We start from the raw sequence: 25,418 nt of genomic DNA on the forward strand, positions 1-25,418 counted from the left end.
GGAAGAAATAGAAAATATACACAGACCAATCACAAGCACTGAAATTGAGACTGCTATTAAAAATCTTCTAAAAGACAAAAGCCCTGGACCAGATGGTTCACAGGCGAATTCTATCAAACGTTTAGAGAAGAGCTAACAACTATCCTTCTCAAACTCTTCAAAAATATAGGGGAGGGAGGAACACTCCCAAACTCATTCTACCATTCTACCAGAGGCCACCATCACCCTGATACCAAAACCAGACAAAGATGTCACAAAGAAAGAAAAGTACAGGCCAATATCACTGATGAATATAGATGTAAAAATCCTCAACAAAATACTAGCAAACAGAATCCAACAGCACATTAAAAGGATCATACACCATGATCAAGGGGGTTTATCCCAGGAATGCAAGGATTCTTCAATATACGCAAATCAATCAATGTGATACACCATATTAACTAATTGAAGGAGAAAAGCCATATGATCATCTCAATAGATGCAGAAAAAGCTTTTGACAAAATTCAACACCCATTTATGATAAAAAAAACCTCTAGAAAGTAGGCACAGATGGAACTTACCTCAACATAATAAAGGCCATATATGACAAACCCACAGCTAACACTGTTCTCAAAGGTGAGAAACTGAAACCATTTCAATTAAGATCAGGACCAAGACAAGGCTGTCCACCCTCACCACTATTATTCAACACAGTTTTGGAAGTTTTAGCCACAGAAATCAGAGAAGAAAAAGAAATAAAAGGAATCCAAATTGGAAAAGAAGAGTTAAAGCTGTCACTGTTTGCTGATGACATGATACTATATATAGAGAATCCTAAAGATGCTACCAGAAAACTACTAGAGCTAATCAACGAATTTGGTAAAGTAGCAGGATACAAAATTAATGCACAGAAATCTCTTGAATTCCTATACACTAATGATGAAATATCTTAAAGAGATATTAAGGAAACACTCCCATTTACCACTGCAACAAAAAGAATAAAATACCTAGAAATAAAAAGACCTAAGGAGACAAAAGACCTGTATGCAGAAAACTATAAGACACTGATGAAACAAATTAAAGATGATACAAAAAGATGGAGAGATATACCACGTTCTTGGATTGGAAGAATCAACATTGTGAAAATGACTATACTACCCAAAGCAATCTACAGATTCAATGTAATCTCTATCAAACTACCAATTGTATTTTTCACAGAACTAGAACAAAAAATTTCACAATTTGTATGGAAACACAAAAGACCCCGAATAGCCAATGCAATCTTGAGAAAGCTGGAGCTGGAGGAATCAGGTTCCCTGACTTTAGACAACACTACAAAGCTACAGTAATCAAAACAGTATGGTACTGTCACAAAAACAGAAATATAGATCAATAGAACAGGATAGAAAGCCCAGAGATAAACCCATGCACATATGGTCAACTTATTTTTGATAAAGGAGGCAAGAATATACAATGGAGGAAAGACAGCCCCTTCAGTAAGTGGTGCTTGAAAAACTGGACAGCTACATGTGAAAGAATGAAATTAGAACACCCCCTAACGCCCCCTAATGCCATACACAAAAATAAACTCAAAATGAATTAAAGACCTAAATGTAAGGCCAGACACTATCAAACTCTTAGAGGAAAACATAGGCAGACATAAATCACAGTAAAATCCTTTTTGACCCACCTCCTAGAGAAATGGAAATAAAAACAAAAATAAACAAATGGGACCTAATGAAACTTAAAAGCTTTTGCACAGCAAAGGAAACCATAAACAAGACCAAAAGACAACCCTCAGAATGGGAGAAAATATCTGCAAACGAAGCAACTGACAAAGGATTAATCTCCAAAATATACAAGCCGCTCATGCAGCTCAATATCAAAAAAACAAACAACCCAATCCAAAAATGGGCAGGAGACCTAAATAGACATTTCTCCAAAGAAGATATACAGATTGCCAACAAACACATGAAAGGATGCTCAACATCATTAATCATTAGAGAAATGCAAATCAAAACTACAATGAGGTATCACCTCACACCAGTCAGAATAGCCATCATCAAAAAAATCTACAAACAGTAAATGCTGTAGGGGGTGTGGAGAAAAGGGAACACTCTTGCACTGTTGGTGGGAATGTAAATTGATACAGCCACTATAGAGAACAGTATGGAGGTTCCTTAAAAAACTAAAAATAGAACTACCATATGACCCAGCAATTCCACTGCTGGGCATATACCCTGAGCAAACCATAATTCAAAAAGAGTTATGTACCACAATGTTCATTGCAGCTCTATTTACAATAGCCAGGACATGGAAGCAACCTAAGTGTCCATGGACAGATGAATGGATAAAGAAGATGTGGCACATATACACAATGGAATGTAACTCAGCCATAAAAAGAAACAAAATTGAGTTATTTGTAGTGAGGTGGATGACCTAGAGTCTGTCATACGGAGTGAAGTAAGTCAGAAAGAGAAAAACAAATACCGTATGCTAACACAGATACATGGAATCTAAAAAAGAAAATAAAAATGGTTCTGATGAACCTAGGGGCAGGATAGGAATAAAGACACAAACGTACAGACAGACTTGAGGACACGGGAGGGGGAAGTGTAAGCTGATACGAAGTGAGAGCGTGTCATGGACTTATATATACTACCAAATGTAAAATAGATAGCTAGTGGGAAGCAGCCGCATAGCACAGGGAGATCAGCTCGGTGCTTTGTGACCACCTAGAGGGGTGGGATAGGGAAGGTGGGAGGGAGATGTAAGAGGGAGGAGGTATGGGGATGTATGTATATGTATAGCTGATTCACTTTGTTATAAAGCAGAAACTAACACACTATTGTAAAGCAATTATACTCTAATAAAGATGTTTAAAAAAAAAAAGAATAAATGAAATGAATATAGATCCTGATAGTCAAAGCGAGAGTACAGGAAAGGAACAATAAGGCTTCATTACTGAGCTAATATTAAAGTTAGTGAAGTAAAGAAACTATATTTTTGGCAAAGTTGATGGTTTCAGCATTAACATTTCAAGCTAATAATATGTAGAAAACAACTGAAAATTCAGGCTAAATCTTTAGAAAGTTATTGGCATCTATCTATGGATAAAGACAGTTGAAACCATCAATGTGAATAAAATCAGTAAGACGAGAATATAAAGGAAAGAGAAGAGAACATAAGAGAGGGTGTTAAAGATAGTTACAAAGGAGATATATTCACTTGAAGGAAGAAAATCAAGCGAGAATAAAGAAAAACGAAAAAGAGGTCACCAGAATTATTGAAAGGCTATTTAAATTTTAATCAAGTCAAGTGTGGTAGGTAGAATAATAGCCCACCAATGACATCAGAGCCCCAGTCCTGGAGACCTGTGAATATGTTAGTTTACATGACAAAGGGGAATTAAGATTATTAATTGATTGGTCTTGCAATGGGGAGAGGACTGTGGGTTATCTTGTCCTGGCTGCAACATAATCAAGGGTCCTTTTGAACAGAAGAGGGAGGCAGAAGCGTCAGATTCAGTGAGAGCTTTGAAGATGCCACACTGCTAGATTTGAAGAGAATGGAGGCCACTAGCCAAGGTATGAGGTCAGCTTCCAGAAGCTGGAAAAGTCAAGAAAATGGATTCCCCTCTAGGGACTCCAGAAGAAACGCAGTCCTGTCAACACCTTGATTTCAGCCCAGTGAGATCCATTTTAAACTTCTGATCCCCAGAACTGTAAGATAATAAATCCGTGTTGTTTTAAGCCACTAAGTTTATAGCAATATGTTACAGCAGCGATAAGAAACTAATACACCAAGGAATGATATTGAAGAAGAAACAGCGTAATCAAGAATAGTGAATGCTATGAGGGAGTCAAGAGAATAAAGGTAATTTTACGAAAGGATAAGAAACAGGTGCTAAGGAACTTAAGATTGCTGGTACAAACTAAGCTTTTAGGCGACTGTAGTGAAGAAAGTCAGAAAAAAACGGTATAGTGAGAGGTGAGCAAAGAGATGGAGGAGAGAGCTTTTGTGTTAATGTGGTTTAGGATGGCCTTGATTGTAGGTAAAGAGTAAGAGTCAGGAAAGAGAAGAGATGCAAGCTAGAAAATGAATTTATTAATAGCAAGAGTTAGAAGGGGTCTAGAAAGGTGATGGAATTAAGCATGGAGCTAGAACATTCTACTCTGGAAAGATGGGAAGACACATCATCAAAGGCAGGGAAAATGGAAAATGAGGATGTAGTAATAGAGGGAATCTGAGGTTGAATAAGTTCATGTCAAATAGCTTCAGTCTTCTCAATAGAATAAAATAGAGCACAGATGTTACAAAACTTTAATGTGCATAAGAATCACCTGGACAGCTTATTAATCATGCAGACTTTACCTTCTAGTCAGGATTTTTTGGTACTCCCCCTCTGCTGCAAACACGGAACAATGACAGATAACATACAAAAAAGACAAAACAAAAGACCCAGCTGGTTTCAAAATACAAGATGAAAATTTCCTTGGACCAGAAATAGAATTGCTAAGCTGTAACTATAGCTGAAACCAGGGGTTTGCTGGACTCCTTCCCCAGAAGCTGGCTGTGATGGGCAGGAGATCGAATTATCCCTGATGACAATATGGTATGATAAATACTAAAGCAGGAGTACTGCAGGGTGACAAAGGAATGCAGAGGAGAAACGGGTCAGGAGAGACTTACACAGGAAAGTGACAGTTAAACTGAAACATAACAGGCAAATAGATCTAAAACAGGCTATGAAAATGAAACAGAGTATTGTTATCCAAGCAGAGAGAAGAGCGCACAAAGACAAGGCAACAAAGAGCACGACTTGAAGAACAAGTAAATGTTAATGTGTCTGAATCACAGACTGCATAGAAAGAAACAAGCCTAGAGATGTAAGCAGAGGATGACATGCAGAAATTCTGTCTCGAGAACAGGAGACTCAGGAGGGATATGACCAAATCTGTGTTCTAGAAAAATCATCGTGGCTGCAATGTGGAAAAAAGATTGAGAACAAGTAGGAGATAGGGAGACCTCAAAGAAAGCTGTCTCAGTAATCCAGAAAAGAGACCGTGGTGATAAAGGCGGAGTGAAGTGGATGGATTCAAAATATATTTAACATGTGGAATCCATCCAAATTCTTGGTGACAAAATGGTTGTATCAGTAAGGGAGGTATTAAGAGTGCTATCCAGATTCATGCCTTGGGCTAGAAAGTGGATAGTTGGGCCAATCACTGAGACAAGGGGCTTGAGAAATGCTGGTAAGGTACACACAGAGAGTTTGAGATAACTGGGGGGCATCCAAAGCATACATGTCTGGTACGAAGCTGCATACAAAGGTGGGAAGCTCAGGACAGATCTGGGTTCCATTTCTGGGAGCCAACTGCGTATAGATGTTGTTGTTGGTTTTTTTTTTTTTTGGCGGGGGCGGCGGGCAGGAATGTTAGGTAACATAAGAAATGGGAAAAGTCCACCTAGTGAGCTGGTTGAAATTAGTTTCACTTGACTGGTAGGGATATTCTCTAGGTTACAATGGGTTCTAGAGTAACTCAGAAGAAAGAAAGAATGTAGATAATCCCTAAGTGTGATGTGAAAGGAAGGAAAAGAGAGTGCAGTGGCTCAAGAGAAAGATGGAAAGGAAAGGATATTTTTTTAGGATCATGGAAAACACCATGATCCACTGTACATCTAATGTATGGAGGATTAAAGCTTGTTATCTACTATGTAATATCAATATTTTTGTGTTATTTCAGGGTTTTACTATGGTATGATTATATATACCTTCTTTGTCCCTTTTCCTCTAGTTATTGATCTAGGGAAGTATATTTAAAATACTCTGTGTGATAACATTAATAGGCAGTAAAGGAACCTTTTAAATTAAGAGTTTTTTTGTCCGCTTAGGCAAAATAATAGCATTTTCTTCTACGACTGTCGCAATGTAATGCATGGTTCCTTTTTGGCCTGAAACCAAGAGTGCATCTTTCTAAATACTAATTTGGAGTAACTCAGGCATGAAGTAATGGCAGCAAGAGGCAATTCCATCATAGTGTTTTTAAGACTGCAACAACAATTGGAGAGCTATTTGTATTTCAAAATACATGAAAATTTCTGATTACATAGTCAAACAATATGAGTTTAAATTTTTGGTCTGCATCCCCAAATGATATCTCTTGGGAAGTGTAGCTATTTACCAGCAGTGGTTTTTCCTTTTCTTTCTATTTTCTTTTCTGTTTTTTTTTTTTATTTACTCAGGGTGGCAATATTTTGTTACCTTTTGTTAGTCCAAGACAAATAAGACCAAATTATTTACAGGCTGCAAAATACTGAAGGCTTAAAAGGATGATATTGAGCTTCTGTAAAAGAATATTTCTAACAATTGAGTGATGAACTGTTTAAACCATGTCTTCTAAAATCTTTCTTTCTTCCAATTTTCTCTGCCCTCCATAATTACCTTAAAAAATTTTAATATAGAAAAATTAAATTGAAAGCCTCTTTTAATGTTGAGTAAAACCTACAATTTTAACAACATAAGAGTCAGGAAATTCCGAAGTTAAATTTACTATAACCATTTGGACTTGGCAAAGATGCAAGCATTTAATATTTTCTGCTCCCATTTTTCCTTTTAAACATCAGTACATTAAGACATAATCATAAAACCCTCAGGATTTTTAAATGTATTTTAGCATAATGTAGTAGGGACCTTAATTTAAGAAATCTTGATCTTTCATCAATAATTTGATGATGCATCAAGGCATTTATTTTGTATTTTCTAAATAAATGGCATTCAGTGAAAATGTGTCCTACCTTCCATTATAGAATTATTATATAAATATTCATTAGCCTCTGTGCTTTTCATACTTATCGTCATAAAAGGAAATAAATTCAACAAAAATGGTATGCCCAGTTACTAAGACACATACTATATGCAACTCTTATAAAAAAAGTTAATCTTTGAATTGTTACAGTTGTATTTTCCTGGGTTTGGCTGATTTCCGTATTCACCTGACAGATTTCATTCATATATATCCAGTTTAAATTCAATATGTAACTGTACATACACTGAACTGCACAGACATATCTGTGTACGTGCACAGATTGGATTGTGTAGGTGTAAGCAGGCAGGGGTCACTCCTAAGGCTCACTCAGCCTGTAAAGCACACAATTTGATTTGCTCAAGGAGGTGATGGAGTTGCATAAATCCAACAACTCACCCACTAGCATTCTGTGTGCAAAGTGGCAAATTCAAAATGGCTGACTGGGAAAACTCACCAAGACTGATTGGACCTCACTGGGGTCACACTCTGGGCTGACAGAGCACAGACACATTTGCACAACATATTGAATGACTGCTTTACGGTACAAGACAGAATTGTTGCTTATCCCCAGGAAGTAATCTGGACAATTCTCAAGGACACTGAAGCACCTCAGGGGTCTTCACTGAGATTCTGAAAGACCTTCACGTTTGGAATTCACTTTTCTTGAAATTACTCACAGGATCTGTCTGATGATTTATGCAAAAGTTAAACTTTTGCCTGTAGACTTACAACTATAAGTCATGATGTTGAAATGTTTTCAAATAAACTGAGAAAATATGTGGTAATGAGTATGTGAAACCATAAGGGTGCAAGCAGAAAGCAACTTTTTATTTCTCCCGCTGCCATCTTGCACATTTTCTTTTGACCAGTTCTTTCTTGACCCTAGGAAATTTCAGGCAGCTCCCTTAGGTTTTCCTACCCTTTTCAGATGAACAAAATGTCTGCTCAAATGCAACAAACCACATAGTTCTAATTTCTCATCCAGTTAAAGCTTTTCCTCCTCCCCAGTTTGAGCCTGCGGAGGCTTAGAAGCCTTCAGCAGTGGAGGAGACGTGGTTGTCTTTTTTCCTTCTATTTTCCTATTCCTCCCTCCCAAGACAGCAGCTATTATGAGTTCTTTCAATGCTGTAGTGGGGAGGAGAGAGGACAGGTACTGGTAACAAAGATTTAATTGGTTGGTGGAGATGTTATCTCACAGATTTTTCCTTCTCAGTCTCCTTTGCTGGTTCTTTCTCATCTCCTGGACCTCTAAGTGTTGAAATGTTCTAGGGCTCAGCCCTTGGATTCTTCTCTATCAAAATGCTCCCTTTATGATCTATCTATTCTCGTGGCTTTAAACATCAGCTACAAGCTGAAGACTCCCAAATTTATATCGTGAGCCTCGACCTTGCCCTGGACCTTAACCCATATATGCAACTACAAATGGCTACCTGAATGTCTAACAGGTGCCTCAAATTAACCATCTAAAGCTGAGGTCATGGTGTCTACCCCCCCACCCAACTATGTACCACCCACAGATGTTCTCCATCTCAGTTAATGGGAACTGTGTGACCTCTGTTCCGAAAACCTTGGAACTACTCAATTCTTTTGTTTCCCCAGCTCACAAGTGACCCTCAACAAATTCTGTTGGTTCAACCTTCAAAATACAAGAAATTCAACCATTTCTCATCACGTTTACCAATAAACTCCTGGTCTAAGCTATCATCGAATCTCACACTACTGCAATAGCTTTTTAATTGCTCTCCCTGCATCCACATGTTCCCTTATCATCTTTTTACCACCCAGCAGCCAGAGAAAATCTTTTTAAATGGAGGTCAGAATATTTCACTCCTCTGCTCAAAACTCTCCACTGGCTCTCGTTTTGAGAACTCAAACTAAAGTCCAAAGTACTTACCTGGGCCTGCAAAGCCCCACAAAATCTGGCACCAGACTGCATCTCTAAACCTGTCACTTCTTAGTTACGGCCCTCCTTACCCCTGTGCTCCAGTCACACTGGCCTCTTTAACATTCTCTCCATCCCTCAGGCATGCCCCTGCTTCAGAGCCACTGCACTTGCTGGTCCCTGTCAGGCATCCGCCTCCCCACACAGCCATGGTTTTCCCCTCACCTCCTTCACACCCTCATTCTCACCCAGCTTTGCTTTTCTGATGGCTTTTTCACATCTGACAGACATGGTGTAGATTTTTACTTGTTGACTGTTTGTCCCTTGTTTTTATAATGTAACCTGCATGAGAGAAAGGATTTTTATCTGTTTGTTGACTACTTTTTCTCCAGGGTCTAGTAGTGTGCTAGGAACTCAATAAATATTTTTCTGAATGAATGATTCTGGCATCAGTGCCCTCTGGGCATGGTGGCTCCAAAGCCTAATACTTTTCCTGATATTTTGGGAAACCTCTCAATGCTGAGGTCTCTCACTTCTCACCGCTGATCCCAGGGATACCTCCTCTATCTGACCACTTGTAACTCTCTCATCAGTCCCAGTTTTCTGACAGTTTATCCCCAGGCTAGGATCACCCACCCTACAGGAATCCATGTGGCAAGAGCTCTTTTCAAGAACACCCAACCCATCTCCTTTCTGTGGGGTCCTCACTTGGGAGGTGGGAAACTCATGCATCTTTTGCCTTTCAAACTCTGGAAATGCAGAGCAGAGACTCTTCAGTTCTGAGTTGGGCTCCACTTCTTTTGTTCCCCCTCCTACACTCTAGTTCATGGGCAACACTTTCCAAAAAAGATCCTCACTACTCTTCAACCTCTTTAAGGATCCTCTCTTTTTACACAGCCCGGAGGTGAGGGATGAAGCACTGAAGGCAGAACAATCCTCCCCTTTCTTTTCTCCCTCATCTCACTCCATTGTTTACAAGTTATGCAAATGATAAAGACAGTAGTTACATATAACAAAGCAATATTCCTAAAAGAAAAACACAATCAAATTTTAATTAACTTCTTAAAAAGGAGCATGTCCTAGAATATATTTTACCATGAGATCCACATACTTTCTTGATTCCAGATAGAAATATTAATACTCGATTAACTAGCCATTACAAATAGTGTGTCCACACTAGTACACAGGATTTATATAAAATGCAACATTATACTTTTTGGAAAAAAGCCCATCAACATAAACAATCTTCCATCTTGAAGCTATAGGGAATATTTTTAAATGTAAAATCAAGTTTCAAACAAATGCCAGAATGCTATACTTCCTGTTTTTTGTTAGTTAACTATAAAAAATATTTTTTCTATCATATGGTAAATTAAGGGAAAAATATTCCATGTGGGAGGAAAAGTTATGATAATTTAATTTGTGATTAGCTGTATTCTATGAGCTTGTTAAGAAGAATTAATTTTCTAAGCCAACAACTAAACATTTACAATATGGATTTACTAAAGTATTAGATGAGAAATTTTTAGCAAACTTCAAATGTTTTCTATTACAAAATATCTTCAATGGCTTCCAATCTGTTGTGCTTAGAACCCAACAAAACAAGAAAGCAACCTTTGATATTTTTTCCCAACATTATTGAAAGCATTTTCTTATATGCCTTCATGTTAAAACAGAACCTATTTATGTATAAGCATATAGCAGTAGTTTTAGAAAAAGTTTGCTCATATTTTTGTTTGAAAATTTTTATTTTAAAAATAAAATACTGGGCTTCCCTGGTGGCGCAGTGGTTGAGAATCTGCCTGCTAATGCAGGGGACAGGGGTTCGAGCCCTGGTGTGGGAAGATCCCACATGCCACGGAGCAACTGGGCCCGTGAGCCACAGTTACTGAGCCTGCGCGTCTGGAGCCTGTGCTCCGCAACAAGAGAGGCCGCCATAGCGAGAGGCCCGCGCACCACGATGAAGAGTGGCCCCCACTTGCCACAACTAGAGAAAGCCCTCACAAAGAAATGAAGACCAACACAGCCATAAATAAATAAATAAATAATTTAAATTAAAAAAAAAAAAAGAGTAGTTTGAACAGTACTTTTAAAAAATAAAAATAAAATAAAATAAAATACTAACTGCAGTAGCATACACATCCCTTCTTTTTGAGTGCTGCATTGATTCATAGACCACATACAGGTAGATGCTTAAGAGTAGAATGACCTGGCATGATGTTAATGATGTCGACAGAAATTTTCTTCTAATTTCAGGAATGACCAGGTTTCTAATTACAGTCTAGGTGACAGCAGAGAAGAATAGAAAAAGAGCAATACTATAAGAAAGGATGGGAAGAAGAGGAGATGACAATTGGAGATAAGAAAGATAGACCTAGAAAGAAAGATAATACAACTAAATTTATTATAATCTTATTAGCAGCCCATTCCTTTCCCCTTGGAACTCTCTGGCAAACATAATGGTGACCCTGAGTTTCAGTCTGGAGAACACATTTTCGGAAGTAAAACAGCTTTGTGATAATAATAATAATAAATATAATGATGATAATAATAATAAATCTTACAATGTCATTTCTAAGATTCTAGTCATTAAAAATCACATCTCCATACCAACTGCTATATCCTTGAATCACTTATATTACTTTTTACTTAATATATTTCTATATGCATACTCATTTAAAAAATTTAAATGAGAGGATTTTTAGGGCACTGAAAATAGTCTTTATGATACTGTAATGATGGATACATGTCAGTTTTCATTTGTCCAAATCCAATGTGCAATACCAAGAGTGAACCCTAAGGTAAACTACAGGCTTTCAGTGATTATGATGCATCCATATAGGTTCATCAGTGTAACAAAGGTACCACTCTGGTGGGGAATGTTGATAACACGGGAGGCTCTCCAGTTCTGAGTCAAGGACTATAGGAGAAATCTCTATACCTTCTTCTCAATTTTGCTATGAGCCTAAATCCACTCTAAAAAATAAAGTCTCTACAAAAAAATTTTAATTTGAACTTTGTTATAATGAATAATACTTTCAGGAATAACATTCATAAACACATAGTTTTGATGCATTAGTTATGTTTTTTTCCTTAAGACATTTTAATAGATAATAACTATTAAAATAAAACTTGTTTGTCCATGACCCACCTAAAATCATCTAACCAGTCACTAAGAAAATAGCTATAAAATTAGGTAAAGGGAAGACAATTTGAAACAGGGCAAGAATAGTGATAACCATGATAATCAAGAACAGGGGTTGGCAAACTGCAGCCTACTGCCTGTCTTTGTAATGAAAGTTTTATTAAAACACAGCCACACTCATTCATTTATGTATTTAATGTCTATGGCCGCTTTTGCATTAGGGTGGTAGAGTTGCATATCTGCAACAAAAAGTGACTTCCATCTCCAAAACTATTTATTATCTGGCCCTTTACAGAAAAAGTTTGTCGACCCGTGATCTAGAAGGATTCTGCACTCAAAAGTGCCTTGAGTTTGCTTTAATTTAAAGAAATGAAACTGGAAATCATAAGCATTTGGGTGAGGTTTATGAGACAATGAAAGTTCCTGAGGTCATTTGGGAAACCACTCTCAAAAAGAAGGCCCACTCCCTGTAACAGAAGATTGGAAAACAAAGGTCAACACAAAGTTTTAAGTTAAACTGAAATGTTAAAGGATGTATCACTTTTATTATCTTCTCTTTTCATTTTTTATTAACTAGCAAATAGTACTGATTTTGCTGGATAAGAAAGTCTTCACCATAGTCCCTAATACATATAAGAACAAAATGAAAAGCTGTTTACTTCTATGTGATATGAACTATTATGATATTCTATCACAAATGGGAGAAGGGAAATTTTGATTTATAGTCACATACTCCTGGTAGCATTTCCAAGAATTTGGAAGTTGAAACCTAAAGCTGAAAAATATGTTTATGCTTCAGATTAGCATCAGCTACAGCTAGTTAAATGAAGCCGTACTAAATTTAGTATGATGGTGTACAGCTGTTAGTAAACATTGCCCAAATTGTCTTCTGCCAATCACCAGAATTCAGCCATGCTAGATCGTACAAACCCGCAACTTTGCCCTGCATTTGTCCTGTGTGCACTGCTGCTGGACTGGGACAAAAATATACCTCAGATAGCTTTCATAGTTAAACTGAAAAAGACACGTTAACATGTGAACTATGAAACCACCGTCCATTAGGAATACCAAAGCTTACACAGAAAACACAGTAACTCATCTAATATCCATATGATGACGCTGAAAGAAACTTGCACATACTATAACTAAATTTATTCATTTGTTTGTTTATTTTAAATTTTGTGTCCTTGAAATAAGAGCTGCTTAAAATAGTTGTCTTCTGGAAGTAAGTAAAACAACAGGTACTTGAAGAAACAATTTACTTAACCTTTTGAGCAATACAGCAGGAGACTATAGTTAAAATTTTCAAAATCATTCATATTATCCTTAAATATAATTAATTGTACTAAAATCTAGCAAAGGCAGAGTATAGATGAGAAACACTTTACACTGAAATATGAAAGGATTACATTTAAGAAAAAGAGAGATTCCTAATTTGGGACTATGAAAGAAACACAGCTTAAGCATTATCACAGCTTTGTTTATTTATATCTTGACTAAAATGGAAGCTCTAAAATTGATTAGCAGCCTGTAAAAATTTTCACCAGTCCTTCATACATTTTTCCATGCCTAGGTGGTAAATGTAGTATACACAAGGTCAGTAACTGACAACACTTGTAAAAAATGCAGTCATGGATCAAGGTATTATATTTCAAATTTTGTTACATTTTTACCTGACTACACAGGACATTTCTTTAGAGTAGACTAATCTCCTTCAGGCACTGAGCCATGGTAATTTGTGAGATAGCTTTTCTTTCTCTCTCTCTCTCTCTTTCAGTAGAAGCTAAAGATACATATCGAGAATATTGTACAACCAGCATTTTATTTTGTTTATTTTGGCCTGCATTATTGCCTTTACATTTCTACTATAAAACAGCAATGATTTAGTAAAATGAATAAATGAGGGAGTATATTTGAGTTTATATCTTTTTTTTTCTAATGTCAAAGTTCAAAATGTTCACCTGATCCTTTCATTCCAGGGTAGAATAGATTTTTCTATCACTAACACACACCTACTTTTGTGTCTCTGAGAACGGTTTTTTGAAGGCTCTCAATTTTTCCAGTGATCTTCAGCAGAAAGTGAACTGCAAGAATCATGTAAATTACTTTACCATGCTTTTTTTCATATTTTTTTTAAAAAGGGATTTAAATATACAATGGCACTGGGGAAACACTGGTTCCATCATTTGGGAAAATTTCCCTGAATCCACTAAAATACAATTTCCTGACCATTGTGTTATGCTTAATAAATAAAAGTCCTCTGGGTCTCAAATATCCATTTCTGTAATTTGGGTGAAACTGGGGCTAGAGGAGTAAAACAGGGTGAGACATCAGGAATTAATGGATAATCTTAAATCCCCAGTTCCATGTTCCTTCATAATGATGATGGATTTGGGTCCATTCCATTGTTTGTTAATACTTTGGTCAGAGTAGGCAAATATATGCTCTAGTAGGTCAATTTTGTTTTGTTTTGTTTAAGATTAAAAGAGTTTATTTATAGGAAACTGTACTACAAGTAATAACTGAAATGTTATATTAGAACTCTTTTACAATTATTTTTTTAAGATCTCAAATCACATGGTTTATTGAATCTTTTATAATTAAATTGTCTGTGCTATATATCCCTGCCTTCTTTAACAAAGACCTAAAAAAGGCCAAATGCTTTCTTTATCTTATATAATACTCATAAAAACCTTATGTAGAAAAGACCATTATTATCTCTACTGTAAAGATAAAGGCATTAATTTGCTTGAGATCACACAGTCCCCACATGCTGCTGGAGCACAGACCCTGACATTTGGGCCCCAAATCTTGTACTATTTGCTCCTATGCTCTCTTCTCCCTCCACATTTATTTCCTGAATTGTACTTGAAACTTAAATTGTCATTTCTCTCTACAATTTTCCTCTTGTTCTTGGAATGAAAACTTTAAAAAATAAATTTCTTGTAAAAGAAAGTTAAATTGTAAAGCAATTATACTCCAATAAAGATGTTAAAAAAAAAATCACATTAAAAAAAAAGTTAAAATGTGACCTGAATATTTCTAATTTTGATTCAAAACCTAGATCACAAGCTAAAGAATATCTTTTTGTTAAATAATTTTCTTTTGGAATATGTATTTTTCACAGACTTCATGTTTGTAATGATGGTGCTACCCATAATGCCGTAAATAAAGCACTCTTTCTCCTTCAGGCTTTCATAGAAAACTATGTGTGCAACTTTCCATGAAAACCATTTCATTTAGGTTTAAATTAAGGGAGAGATGTCACTTCAGTAACTCAGTATGAAATATTGCTGTGAGTTGACTAAAATTGCCAAAGTAGCGCCCAAGTTACTTAATGCATGCATTTTAATAGCGGAAGTCATTTGTGGGAAGAAGCTGAAAGAGTTTAGACTGGCAACTTCTGATAAATACCCTAGAAAGTGATACGTGCTGATTTTGCCTCAAATGTCAGCCCCAGGCTGCTGTTTGGCTGCTCCTCTGGACTTCTATCATTCTTGCCTGCTGGCCTCACTTTCTTGGATGTGACATTTCCATTCATGAGACACATGGGGGGCTTCTAAAAGTCAAAATTGAAAACCCCACTGCTAACCTGGTCCATATGCCCTTCCCAAAGGGTTTATGAAAGCATAAATGCTTCAGATTTCCATTTTAGATTTTAACTCTTAATATATATGCAAAGTTTCTAAGCCACTCAAGGCTCTGCCTCCCAAGATAAATGCATCATGAAAAGCAGATTCCTTAGTGCAAAGAACTTTTATATCAATTCATTTGATTACAAGTCACTGTCTACCTTCTATGGGGGGGCAGGGAGAAAGAGAGAGAGAGAGAGAGAGAGATGGAAACACAGTGACCCTGCTGGATGTCATTTTTGCTTAGCACACACAGGAAGCAATGGCAAGTTGAGCCAGGCTTTGATTCTCAAAGATAGTAGTTCCATTTAAATAAGGTTTCCATTATTGTCCCTGTGTTATAAAATTAATAATTTTGTTTCCAGGGGAGAGGGTATGGGGAACTGGGATGAAGGAGGCTGGGGACTAAGACCAGGTTAACAGGAAGATGAGCTTTAGCAATCTTTGCCATTGTGCTGGCCTTGCCCAGAATTTAATCCTGTCCTCAAGGAGGAGTTTGGGTTGTTATAGGCTCAATCCCTTCTATTAATATGCCTTAAAAATGAGACTGAATATTGAAGGCTGTTGCCAGGAAAATGCTATGCTTAAGATGAGGTGATGCTTCAATAGCCAGGATACGGAAACAACCCAAGTGTCCATCCACATATGATGGATAAAGAAGATACAATGGAATATTACTCAGCCATAAAAAATGAAAATTTACCATTCGCAACAACATGGATGGAACTAGGGAGAATTATGCTTTCTGAAATTAGTCAGAGAAAGACAAATATTGTATGTTATCACTTATATGTGGAATCTAAAAAAGAAAACAAATGAATGTATATACAAAACAGAAGCAGACTCACAGATATAGAAAACAAACCAGTGAATATCAGTGGAGAGAGGGAAGGTAGGAGGGGCAAGATAGGTGTATGGTACACAAACAACTATGTATAAAATAGATAAGCAACAAGGATATATTGTAGAGCACAGGGAAATATAGCCATTATTTTGCAATAACTTTAAGTGGAGTATAACCTATAAAAATATTGAATCACTATGCTGTATACCTGAAACTAATTTAATATTCTAAACCAAGTATATACCTCAATTAAAAAAAAAAGAGTAGGTAATGCTTAATGCTTTGGGAAAATATAAATAAATTGTAACATGTGCAAAACAAAAACAAACAAAAAAGATATGGAAATGTTTGCAGAATCTTTGCTTCTCCTGTATGATTTCTTAATCTGTATCATGAGCCGAAAGCCTCGAGGAAAAGACCTAAGGAGTAATCTAGAAGATAGGAGTCTAGTCCTGTAAGCCAGAGTGGGCTCACTGATCGCTCAGCCAGATGCTTCTCTGAAAGGCAGCACACAGGCCTGGGATGAGTCCTAACCTACCTATTTGCAAAGGAGCAGCCTGTGTTTTGACTCCTGCATCAGCTGTGATTTCACTGGGCCATGAAGCTCATTTGCAGTTGATGACCAGGATTTTTGCAGCTTTTTGTTTAAAGATGATTTAAGAACATCTTTCTTCACAATACAACTACCACATACACCCTTTAAAATAATACTTATATTTTTGCCAAAAGCAAATTATAATCAGCTTGATTGTAATTAACACCCTGACCTCTTCCTCTTTTACAATTAATTTCTCTAGACCTCTGCTATTGACTCCCTTCTGTGAATAAAGACAGAATTAGTTCGGTTCCACTTTTCCCTACTGTTGTTCTCCTTCCCCTGCAATTTTTTTTTTTTTAAAGGAATTCCTTTATTTTTTTTTTATTTATTTATTTTTGACTGTGCCGGGTCCTCGCTTCTGCGCAAGGGCTTTCCCTAGTTGCGGCAAGCAGGGGCCACTCCTCATCGTGGTGCGCGGGCCTCTCATTATTGCGGCCTCTCTTGTTGCGGAGCACAAGCTCTAGACGCGCAGGCTCAGTAGTTATGGCTCACGGGCCCAGCTGCCCCGCGGCATGTGGGATCTTCCCAGACCAGGGCTCGAACCCGTGTCCCCTGCATTGGCAGGCATATTCTCAACCACTGCGCCACCAGGGAAGCCCCCCGCCCCCGCAATTTCAATTCTAAAGTCATAAAGAATGGATTATTTTAGCACAGTGGTACATAATAAACTTTCATTTTAATAAATAGAAAACATAGCAAAATCTCCACAGCCAGTACCAGGATCACCGAAATGGGTCTAACTCTGGCCTTGCTGGATTGCAGGGCACGACCACAGAATGCAATGAGCAAACAGGTACCCCTGTTGCTGCTGCTGTCTCCATGAGTTTCCCCCTGTAAATAGAGTCCATGGGTTGGAGTGTGTGCTGCCCGGTCACCCACCTTTGCTTGCTCAACAGAGCTTGCTGAGAGTGAAAGCTCTGGAATGAATCTAGCAGGTTGGAACCCTGGCTCCATGGTTTCCTAGCCATTAAACCTTGCAAAAGTCACTCAGACTCTCTGTGCCTCAGTCTCTTCTTCTGTAAAGTGGGTTAATAACAGTAACCAACCTCACAGCACTGTATTATGATTTAATAAGAAAACCCATGTAAAGTGGTTTAAGTATAGTCGAGAATAAATTAAGTGCTCCATAAATATTGGCTTTTATTAATATGTTATTTTGGTGCAAATTACCTGCAGGCAGACTCAGACAAAAAAATTACTAATAATGCACAATAAAAAGTGTTGTGATAGAGGAATACCTTATTTGTTATGAGAGCAGAAAGTAGATTTGAGTTTAGCAGCGTGGGCTTTCTTATTTAAGGGAGAGGAGATTTATGTTTTAACTACAGTGTTGCAAATTTCTTTAGAAGATTTAAAAGATAGTTCTGTGTTTTTTAAATTAATGACCTAAAACGTTTTCCAATGTTTACAGTCCCTTTACTTGAATCTCAATTTTTAATATGTAGTTTTCTTTGGGGGAAATAGTCAATGAATTTACTTATTATTTATTTTAAAGTTAATACACTTTTGGTAATATGAGTAAAAGTAAGTACCTTTCAGTTTAGCACAGACGTTTATTTTCTACGGTTTATCAGAGTTGGAACAGCAGCTAACGATACTGTGCCAACAACTTTCATGAGTTTCATGAGCATAAATAAATACATTTGTTGTCACAAATCCCAAACAACTAAATACTGTGGTAATGGAGCAAAGCTGAAGACTCTTCAGAATAAATTGCAAACAACTATTTGACATGTAAAGGGCCACTGAAGGGAAACTTTCCAATACAATGATGCTATTTTCCTGCCTTCCATTTAAGCCAGGAAAGAATAACTAGCTCAAGGAATGTCAGAGAAGGTATAGTCTGGAAGGAGGGATCATGCAAGGACATCTGGTACCTACTTGTGCTTTATCCAAGTGGACTGAAATTCAAAATTACATATTTTATTATAAAAAAGAAAAATGTGGACAGTCTTCTGATACACCATTTCATATTATATTGATATGTTCTGCTTTTCTTCTTCATTTAAATTAAACAGACATTTAGATGAATGAATCTTTGAAAAGAGTAAATAACTGAAACGACTTTCTTTCTGGATGTGAATAAATAGGTTATTCCACCAAAGAATAATTTTGCCCATTGTATGACAGAATTAGGAAAAGATTTTGTAGCCAATCTGGCCCAGGAGAAATAAGACATGACTTTAGTAGACATGAGAGGTTTTATTGAATCTGGGATACTAACTTAGTGATAAGGGGGAAAATAACTGATTCTTTTACAGACAAACAGAGAGAGAGAAACATATATTCCTTTCTGCTTTGGACTCAGATTAACTGCTCGGACAGTAGCCTATAACTGAACATGAGAAAAAAAAAATAATCCCACAAGAGAATCCACCCGACTAATGATGTGAAACAAAACAGGCCTCAATGATAGAGTCACAGTTTTCAAACATTAAATTAGGAGATGAATGCTTCCTCAACATTTTGTTTTTTCAATTTAGTATAAACTATATATGTTCAAACTTCCAGTAGAACAAGCCTTTTAGGATAAGATTTTAGTTAAGAAGATATCCCAACGAACAAGCAGAAGACAGTTCTTTCTTTTAAATAGAGAGTGAAGGTCCCTGACCTCAAAAGCATTTCCTGCAGGTGACCAAAGAGGGACAATGACACAAAAATCTAAAAATGCTAAACTGCACTTAATGTTCATGCTTTTGGTCTTTGAATTGCAACCAAAGTAAAATAAGATTATTAAGAAAGTGAAAAAAAAAGTCAGATGAAGGAAAAATCCCCATCATGAAGATCACTGGCCTCTTTCCAAATACAATTTCAACTCTGGCCCCATATTTTCTTTTCTTTTGGACATTCAACCCAAGTAAAAGAACTTAACTTATTATCTAGCCTGTTCCCAATTAATCAATATAGCTTACGATGTATCAGAACTGTTCCAGGCTCTTTGATATAGCATGAACCAAGACAGAGTTTTTGTCCTCAATGATCTTACTCAAGTGTTGAAGTGAGATGGTCAATAAACAAATACACATACAAAAAAATCAATAACACAATTTTTCAAAGTTATTAAGCTGACTTTGCAGTTTCTTGTTAATGCTACCACCACTCCCCTAATGACATATTCAAAGCTCTGGAGTTACCTTTCTTATTTCTGAACAGATCTAGTAACTTACAGACTAAAAAAGATTTCTTTGGAGAATTTCACTGCCATATGAACAGAAATATAAAATGTGCTATAATAGAAATAGGGAGGGCATCATTTGAAACTAAATCTTTTAGTACTTCTATATTTTACATTCATTGTAATCCACATAAAAAATTAAAATCTTACCTTTGACAGTTGGTCAAAAGTAACTGCTATCATCATATTTTTATTTAGAACAAACAGTAACTTTAAACTTATGGCAACACTTTTGCATTGATACTACATAAACTATATGTAAACTGACTATAATTCAAAACCTGTAACTGAGTGTAGCAACAGTTTATAGCCTTTCCAGATATATTATGCCACCAATTACACTAAATAATTTTATGTAAGGAAATACCACTTGATCTTTTACATAAAGAAACACTATAACCCAAAGAAAATTGATAATACTCACTTTTAAGACCTATTCAAATAAACATGACTTAGACACAAAGTAAAGGCTTCATTAAACCTTTAGCTTTCAAATTCTAATCACCACTTCTTCCAATCCTACTATTCCCCACCAATCCCAAACATTAAATCACATAATTTTTTCTGGGCTTTGGTTAAATGGATTTGGCTGCCTGGGCAGGAAATAAGGAAAGAGACGACTGGATTCAGGGCTCCGGGTGGTGCCTACATTACATCAATAGCCCCCTTTCCTAAAGAACATAGACAAGTGCGAATAGAGTTGCACTGACTTTCGCCAAACTGTGTCTTGATTCTATATGTTGTTTTGATGAAACGTGCTGTAGAAAAGGCTCATTCCATTTCAACTAAGAAGTAATACATTGTTGGATGATTAATGGAAATGTCACAACCACTCTCATCAATCGGTGGCTGTGCCTTCTCACCTATAATCAAACACTCTCTTTGTTCCTAGGAACTAGTCTGTACCCAGTTTTAATGTTTGATATAATTTCATAAGTGAAATAGAAAACTATTTCATTAAGGGAAAAATATAAATGGCTGGATTACTCCCATTCTAACTACAACATAGAAACTGAGATAACAAATGTAAAATGATCATTGGCTCTTTTTGCAAATCAACCCCATTAATTACACAAACTAATACAGAACTACTCTAAGGTTATTCCTTCACTTTCATATTAAAATAAATAATTACAATTGTGATTAAATCCTCCAAAACTGAAAATGAAGTCATGTTTTTCTTGGATTCAGAGTCAACAATTAGACATGTCCCTCAAAATAGAGACCCTTACCTTCACATTTCTGAGTAGTTTCACTCTGCTTGTGACCAGCAGGACATTTGCATTCAAAAGAGCCCACTGTATTGATGCAGTTTCCTCCCTGGCATATCCCAGGAATAGCCTGGCATTCATCAACATCTGTAAGAAGAAAGTATTTTCAATATAGATATCATTGATTTTCAGAATATCTATGTCTATTTGTACATACACATTTCTTCAATGCACAGAAGATATTCGCTTGTTCTCAAGAGAATGAGGTGTGAGAAGTCAGGATCCCTTTGTATGTATGCATTTTAACTTATGTAAATGGTATATGTTAAAGATCTCATTTTGTTTCTTGCTTTTTTCTTTTAGAATTTTGTTTCTACAATCCATCCATATTGTTATGTGGGCAACCAATCCCTTGCTTTGATTTGCTGCAGAACACTTAGTGTGTTTACGCTCCCGGTGATGGGCACTCAGCATCCTCCAACTTCTCACCACCTCAGGTGAACAAACAGATAATATGACTAGACCTACATCTATTAAAGTAATTTAATTCATAGTTTAAAATCTTTGCCCAAAGAAAACTTCAGGTCTAGGTGGCTTTGCTGTTAAATTCTTTCAAACATTTAAGAAAGGAACAATACCAGTTGTACACAAATTCATACAGAAAAGAGAAGACACTGTCCAACCCATTTTATTGAGTTGGCATCACCCTGAAACCAAAGCCAGACAAAGACATCATAAGAAGGAAAACAAGAGAAGAATATCTTTCTGGAATAGGCACACAAAAATTATTAGCAAGTCAACTTTAGCAATATATAAAAAAGTTAATACATCATGACTAAGTGGAGTTTATCCCAGGAACTAGGTTGTATCAACATTCAAGCATAAATCAATTCATCATATTAACAGATTAAGGAAAAGAAAACATATGAGTATATCATAGATGTGAAAAAAGCAATGACAAAGTTCAACACTCATTCATTGTTTTAAAAATCTTGGTAAACCAGAAATACAAGGGAATGTCCTCAACCTGATAAAGGGCATGTACAAAAAAACTAGGGCTAATATACTATAGGAGGTTGGGAAAAATTCTTTTATTTAGAGTTTCTTAATCTTTCATTTTATATCTATGTAAATTTGCCTTAATTTCTCTTTGTGTAAAAGGTAATTCAGTAAATTGTTATGATGAACACTGTATATAAAAGGAAATATAATATACAAGCTTATGCAAATTTACATTACCTAGTCAAATTGACAGACCAACATAACAGATTTATTAATATTACATCTTTAATTACATAATAACATATACTCATTGTAATAAACATTAAAGATGCAGAAAAATAGAAAATTAAAGAGATAGCCATTGATATGTTAGTAGTCTGTTCTTTTAGACTTACTCATACACACATTCAGAGTGGTGGTCCATTTATTTCACAAGAATAAGATCACACTGTATGTGTTGTTCTGCATCTTGTTTTTTTTCCATTAAAATATTTTGTGGATATATTTCTATGTCAGTATATATTTATCCTATTTTTTTTTTGGTAAGCCCACAAGTTTGGTGTATCTTAGTGTATAAATTAGGGAATTTAAGTCTACAGAAGAGCTTAGCATCCTTATTATTTCTTCCTCACTTTAACTATCCGTCTATAAAACTAAATACAATAGTCCAAAGTATTTTTATCCTGAAATTAAAGTAGATATCATTGTCTTATTAAAGGATAGCTGATCCAAACAAAAAGCAACTAGAATGAAATATATGACAGGAGGTTTATATCCTGAACAGTTTAATTTACATTTCAAACTGTATTATTTCAAACTGTATTATTTTAAAAATGTACTACATTTCCACCCTCATTACAGTGTGGTATAAAACATCCCTAGAAACCTCTTTTCCTGGCAGATAAATCAGAGAAAGAATATCTCGGTATAAGCTTAAAAATAAGGCCAAACCTATAAATCCCTTAATACTATTCATAAAAGCTTTGACTACATATTTAGTAGATTCAGTAATTTTTTCAAAGGAAAAAGCAATCTAACTTTACAGGGTTTATTTTGTAATTGCCTAAAAAGTACTTTCCTAGAAAAAAATAAATAAAACTTTTATTTTTGAAATATCCTAGAGTAAGCAGCTATACAGAATTAATTTCTTTTGGGTAGATCAAGTTAATCACTAAAATAAAAAAAAAAATTTTAAAGAAATCTTATAGAAGTAATCAACATGAACCTAGAAAGAAGCACACAAGTGCTCCCTATAAAAACAAAAGAAGCAAGCCTCAGACCTCCAAATTATGCAAGAGTTTCTGCATCTTCCAAGTGCTAGCATAAGGAACTACTAACGTCTGATTAGTTTTCCACTGTCCAAGTTATGCAGATGGGTTTCTGTTCCTCCCTTCAATTCAGGCACAAACTTACTATTTCTTTAAATGCTGGATAACTTCAAATCACATGTAAGGATTTTACAGAATAAAATTGAATCTTTTGAAACTTAAACCTTACATAATCCCTTCAGTCTATGTCTACTAAGGTTATAAATAATGTAACAAAGCAATAGTAATTCTAGTTTATGAACTCATTTATTCTCCAACTTCTTCAAATTAACTTGCCCTAAGAGATTAAACTGATTTTATTATATAAATTAGTATTAGATGGTATATTATTTTTAGTTGACATTAAAATGTGAAAAAATATGTGCCAGTACTACAGGCATATAAAAATGGTTCATTTAATTTATATCTGTGGGAACTAAGGACCGATTCCTATTACCGTATTAATAGTGCATGATTTTTTAACTTGGCCTGTCCCCAAATTAGATCCATTTTTAAAATGTAAGTTCTTATTCTACACTCCACAGATATTCATACATAGTACTTCTACTTCTACAAAAACAAATGCCAATCTTTAAGTACAACAATTGAAGAATAGGTCTGTCTCTGACTGGAGCCTAAGACATACAGGGTGTCTTGGCAACTGTTCAACGTGGTTTGATTCGGCCAGAATACCTATTCATGTATTCACAAAACTCCAATGTTGAATAAATGATCATCCCAACAAGCAAATATTGGTAATTTACTACCTGTAGGACTCTGAACTAAAAAAAAACAGAGCATGGTTCTGTCTCAATCTTCCTTATCTCAACAAATGTCATCATTGTTTATCCCGATGTCAAAGTCAGAAACCTAAGAGATAAACTCGGCATCCTCTCACTTGTCTCACTTCATTCCATCAGTAACAAGTGCTTACTTCCTAGATATATCCCAAATCTTGGCCCTCTGCCTCTATTCTGGTCTCAACCTCCATGATATATCACCTGTACTGCTGCAGGAAACTTCTAACTGGTTTTTTTTGCTTCCACTCTGGCCCCCCTAGAGTTGACTCTTTACAGAGCAACTAAAGTACTTTTATTTACATATGTGTAAATCAAAGACAGAAGTCTGTAGACACTGCCACACTGTTTTCTGGTCTATGAGTTGCTCTACAGAAGTTTGAGACCAGTTAGGATATTCCCTTTAACAAAGATATTTGCTTATTCTGTCTTATTATGCCCACAAAATTTTCCTTATCTTCTCTTTCTTATTGAACTTTTGTGCCTTCCAATCTGCAAACTGAAGGTTTTATCTCTTTTAGAAAATTTTTCTATATTATCTTTATGCTTTTTTTCAGTTCCTTTCTTCAGCTTTCTTTACAACCTTTCTGCTGACTTCACTACCTTTCTGCTTCTTTACAATCATTATTTATTGCCCTCAGGCATTTTGATTTGTGATTTCCTCAAGGTTAACCTTTGTCATTGAATTTTTTCAGTTTTATGTGTGTTTGTATGTATATGTGTAACATTTGCCTTTCATTAGGTAAAGTTTCAAATCCTTCTTCAGTTTCTTGAGTGCTACCAATGCACTATCTCTGATTGTCTTTTCTGAACTCTTACAATGCTTCTTTGAGCACCTGTTAAGAGAAGAACCATATTATTTTTCACTTCCTTGAGATAAAAGAGTATATGAACTTTGTGTTTATTTAGGTAATTCTTCCATGAAGCATGTTCCTCTGCCTTTTCCTTATGTTACTTCTCTCTTTTTTTCAGCTTTTATATGTAAGCCTTTTCTCTTTAGTACTCATCTTTAAATGGGGCATTTCCTGCTGAAGCAA

The 25,418-nt window shown here is 35.9% G+C and overlaps 1 protein-coding gene across 1 annotated transcript in view; it reads right to left on the reverse strand.

The window, feature by feature from the left end:
* Nucleotides 1-25,418, reverse strand: part of FBN2 (fibrillin 2) — a 222,488-nt gene that overhangs the window by 128,402 nt on the left and 68,668 nt on the right. Inside the window, exon 7 of the mRNA XM_068535802.1 lies at nucleotides 21,297-21,422. Coding sequence (XP_068391903.1) covers nucleotides 21,297-21,422 — 126 coding nt within the window. The remainder of the gene's footprint in view (nucleotides 1-21,296; nucleotides 21,423-25,418) is intronic.

The sequence above is a fragment of the Eschrichtius robustus genome, chromosome 2, assembly GCF_028021215.1.
Source record: "Eschrichtius robustus isolate mEscRob2 chromosome 2, mEscRob2.pri, whole genome shotgun sequence".
Classification (NCBI taxonomy): Eukaryota; Metazoa; Chordata; class Mammalia; order Artiodactyla; family Eschrichtiidae; genus Eschrichtius; species Eschrichtius robustus.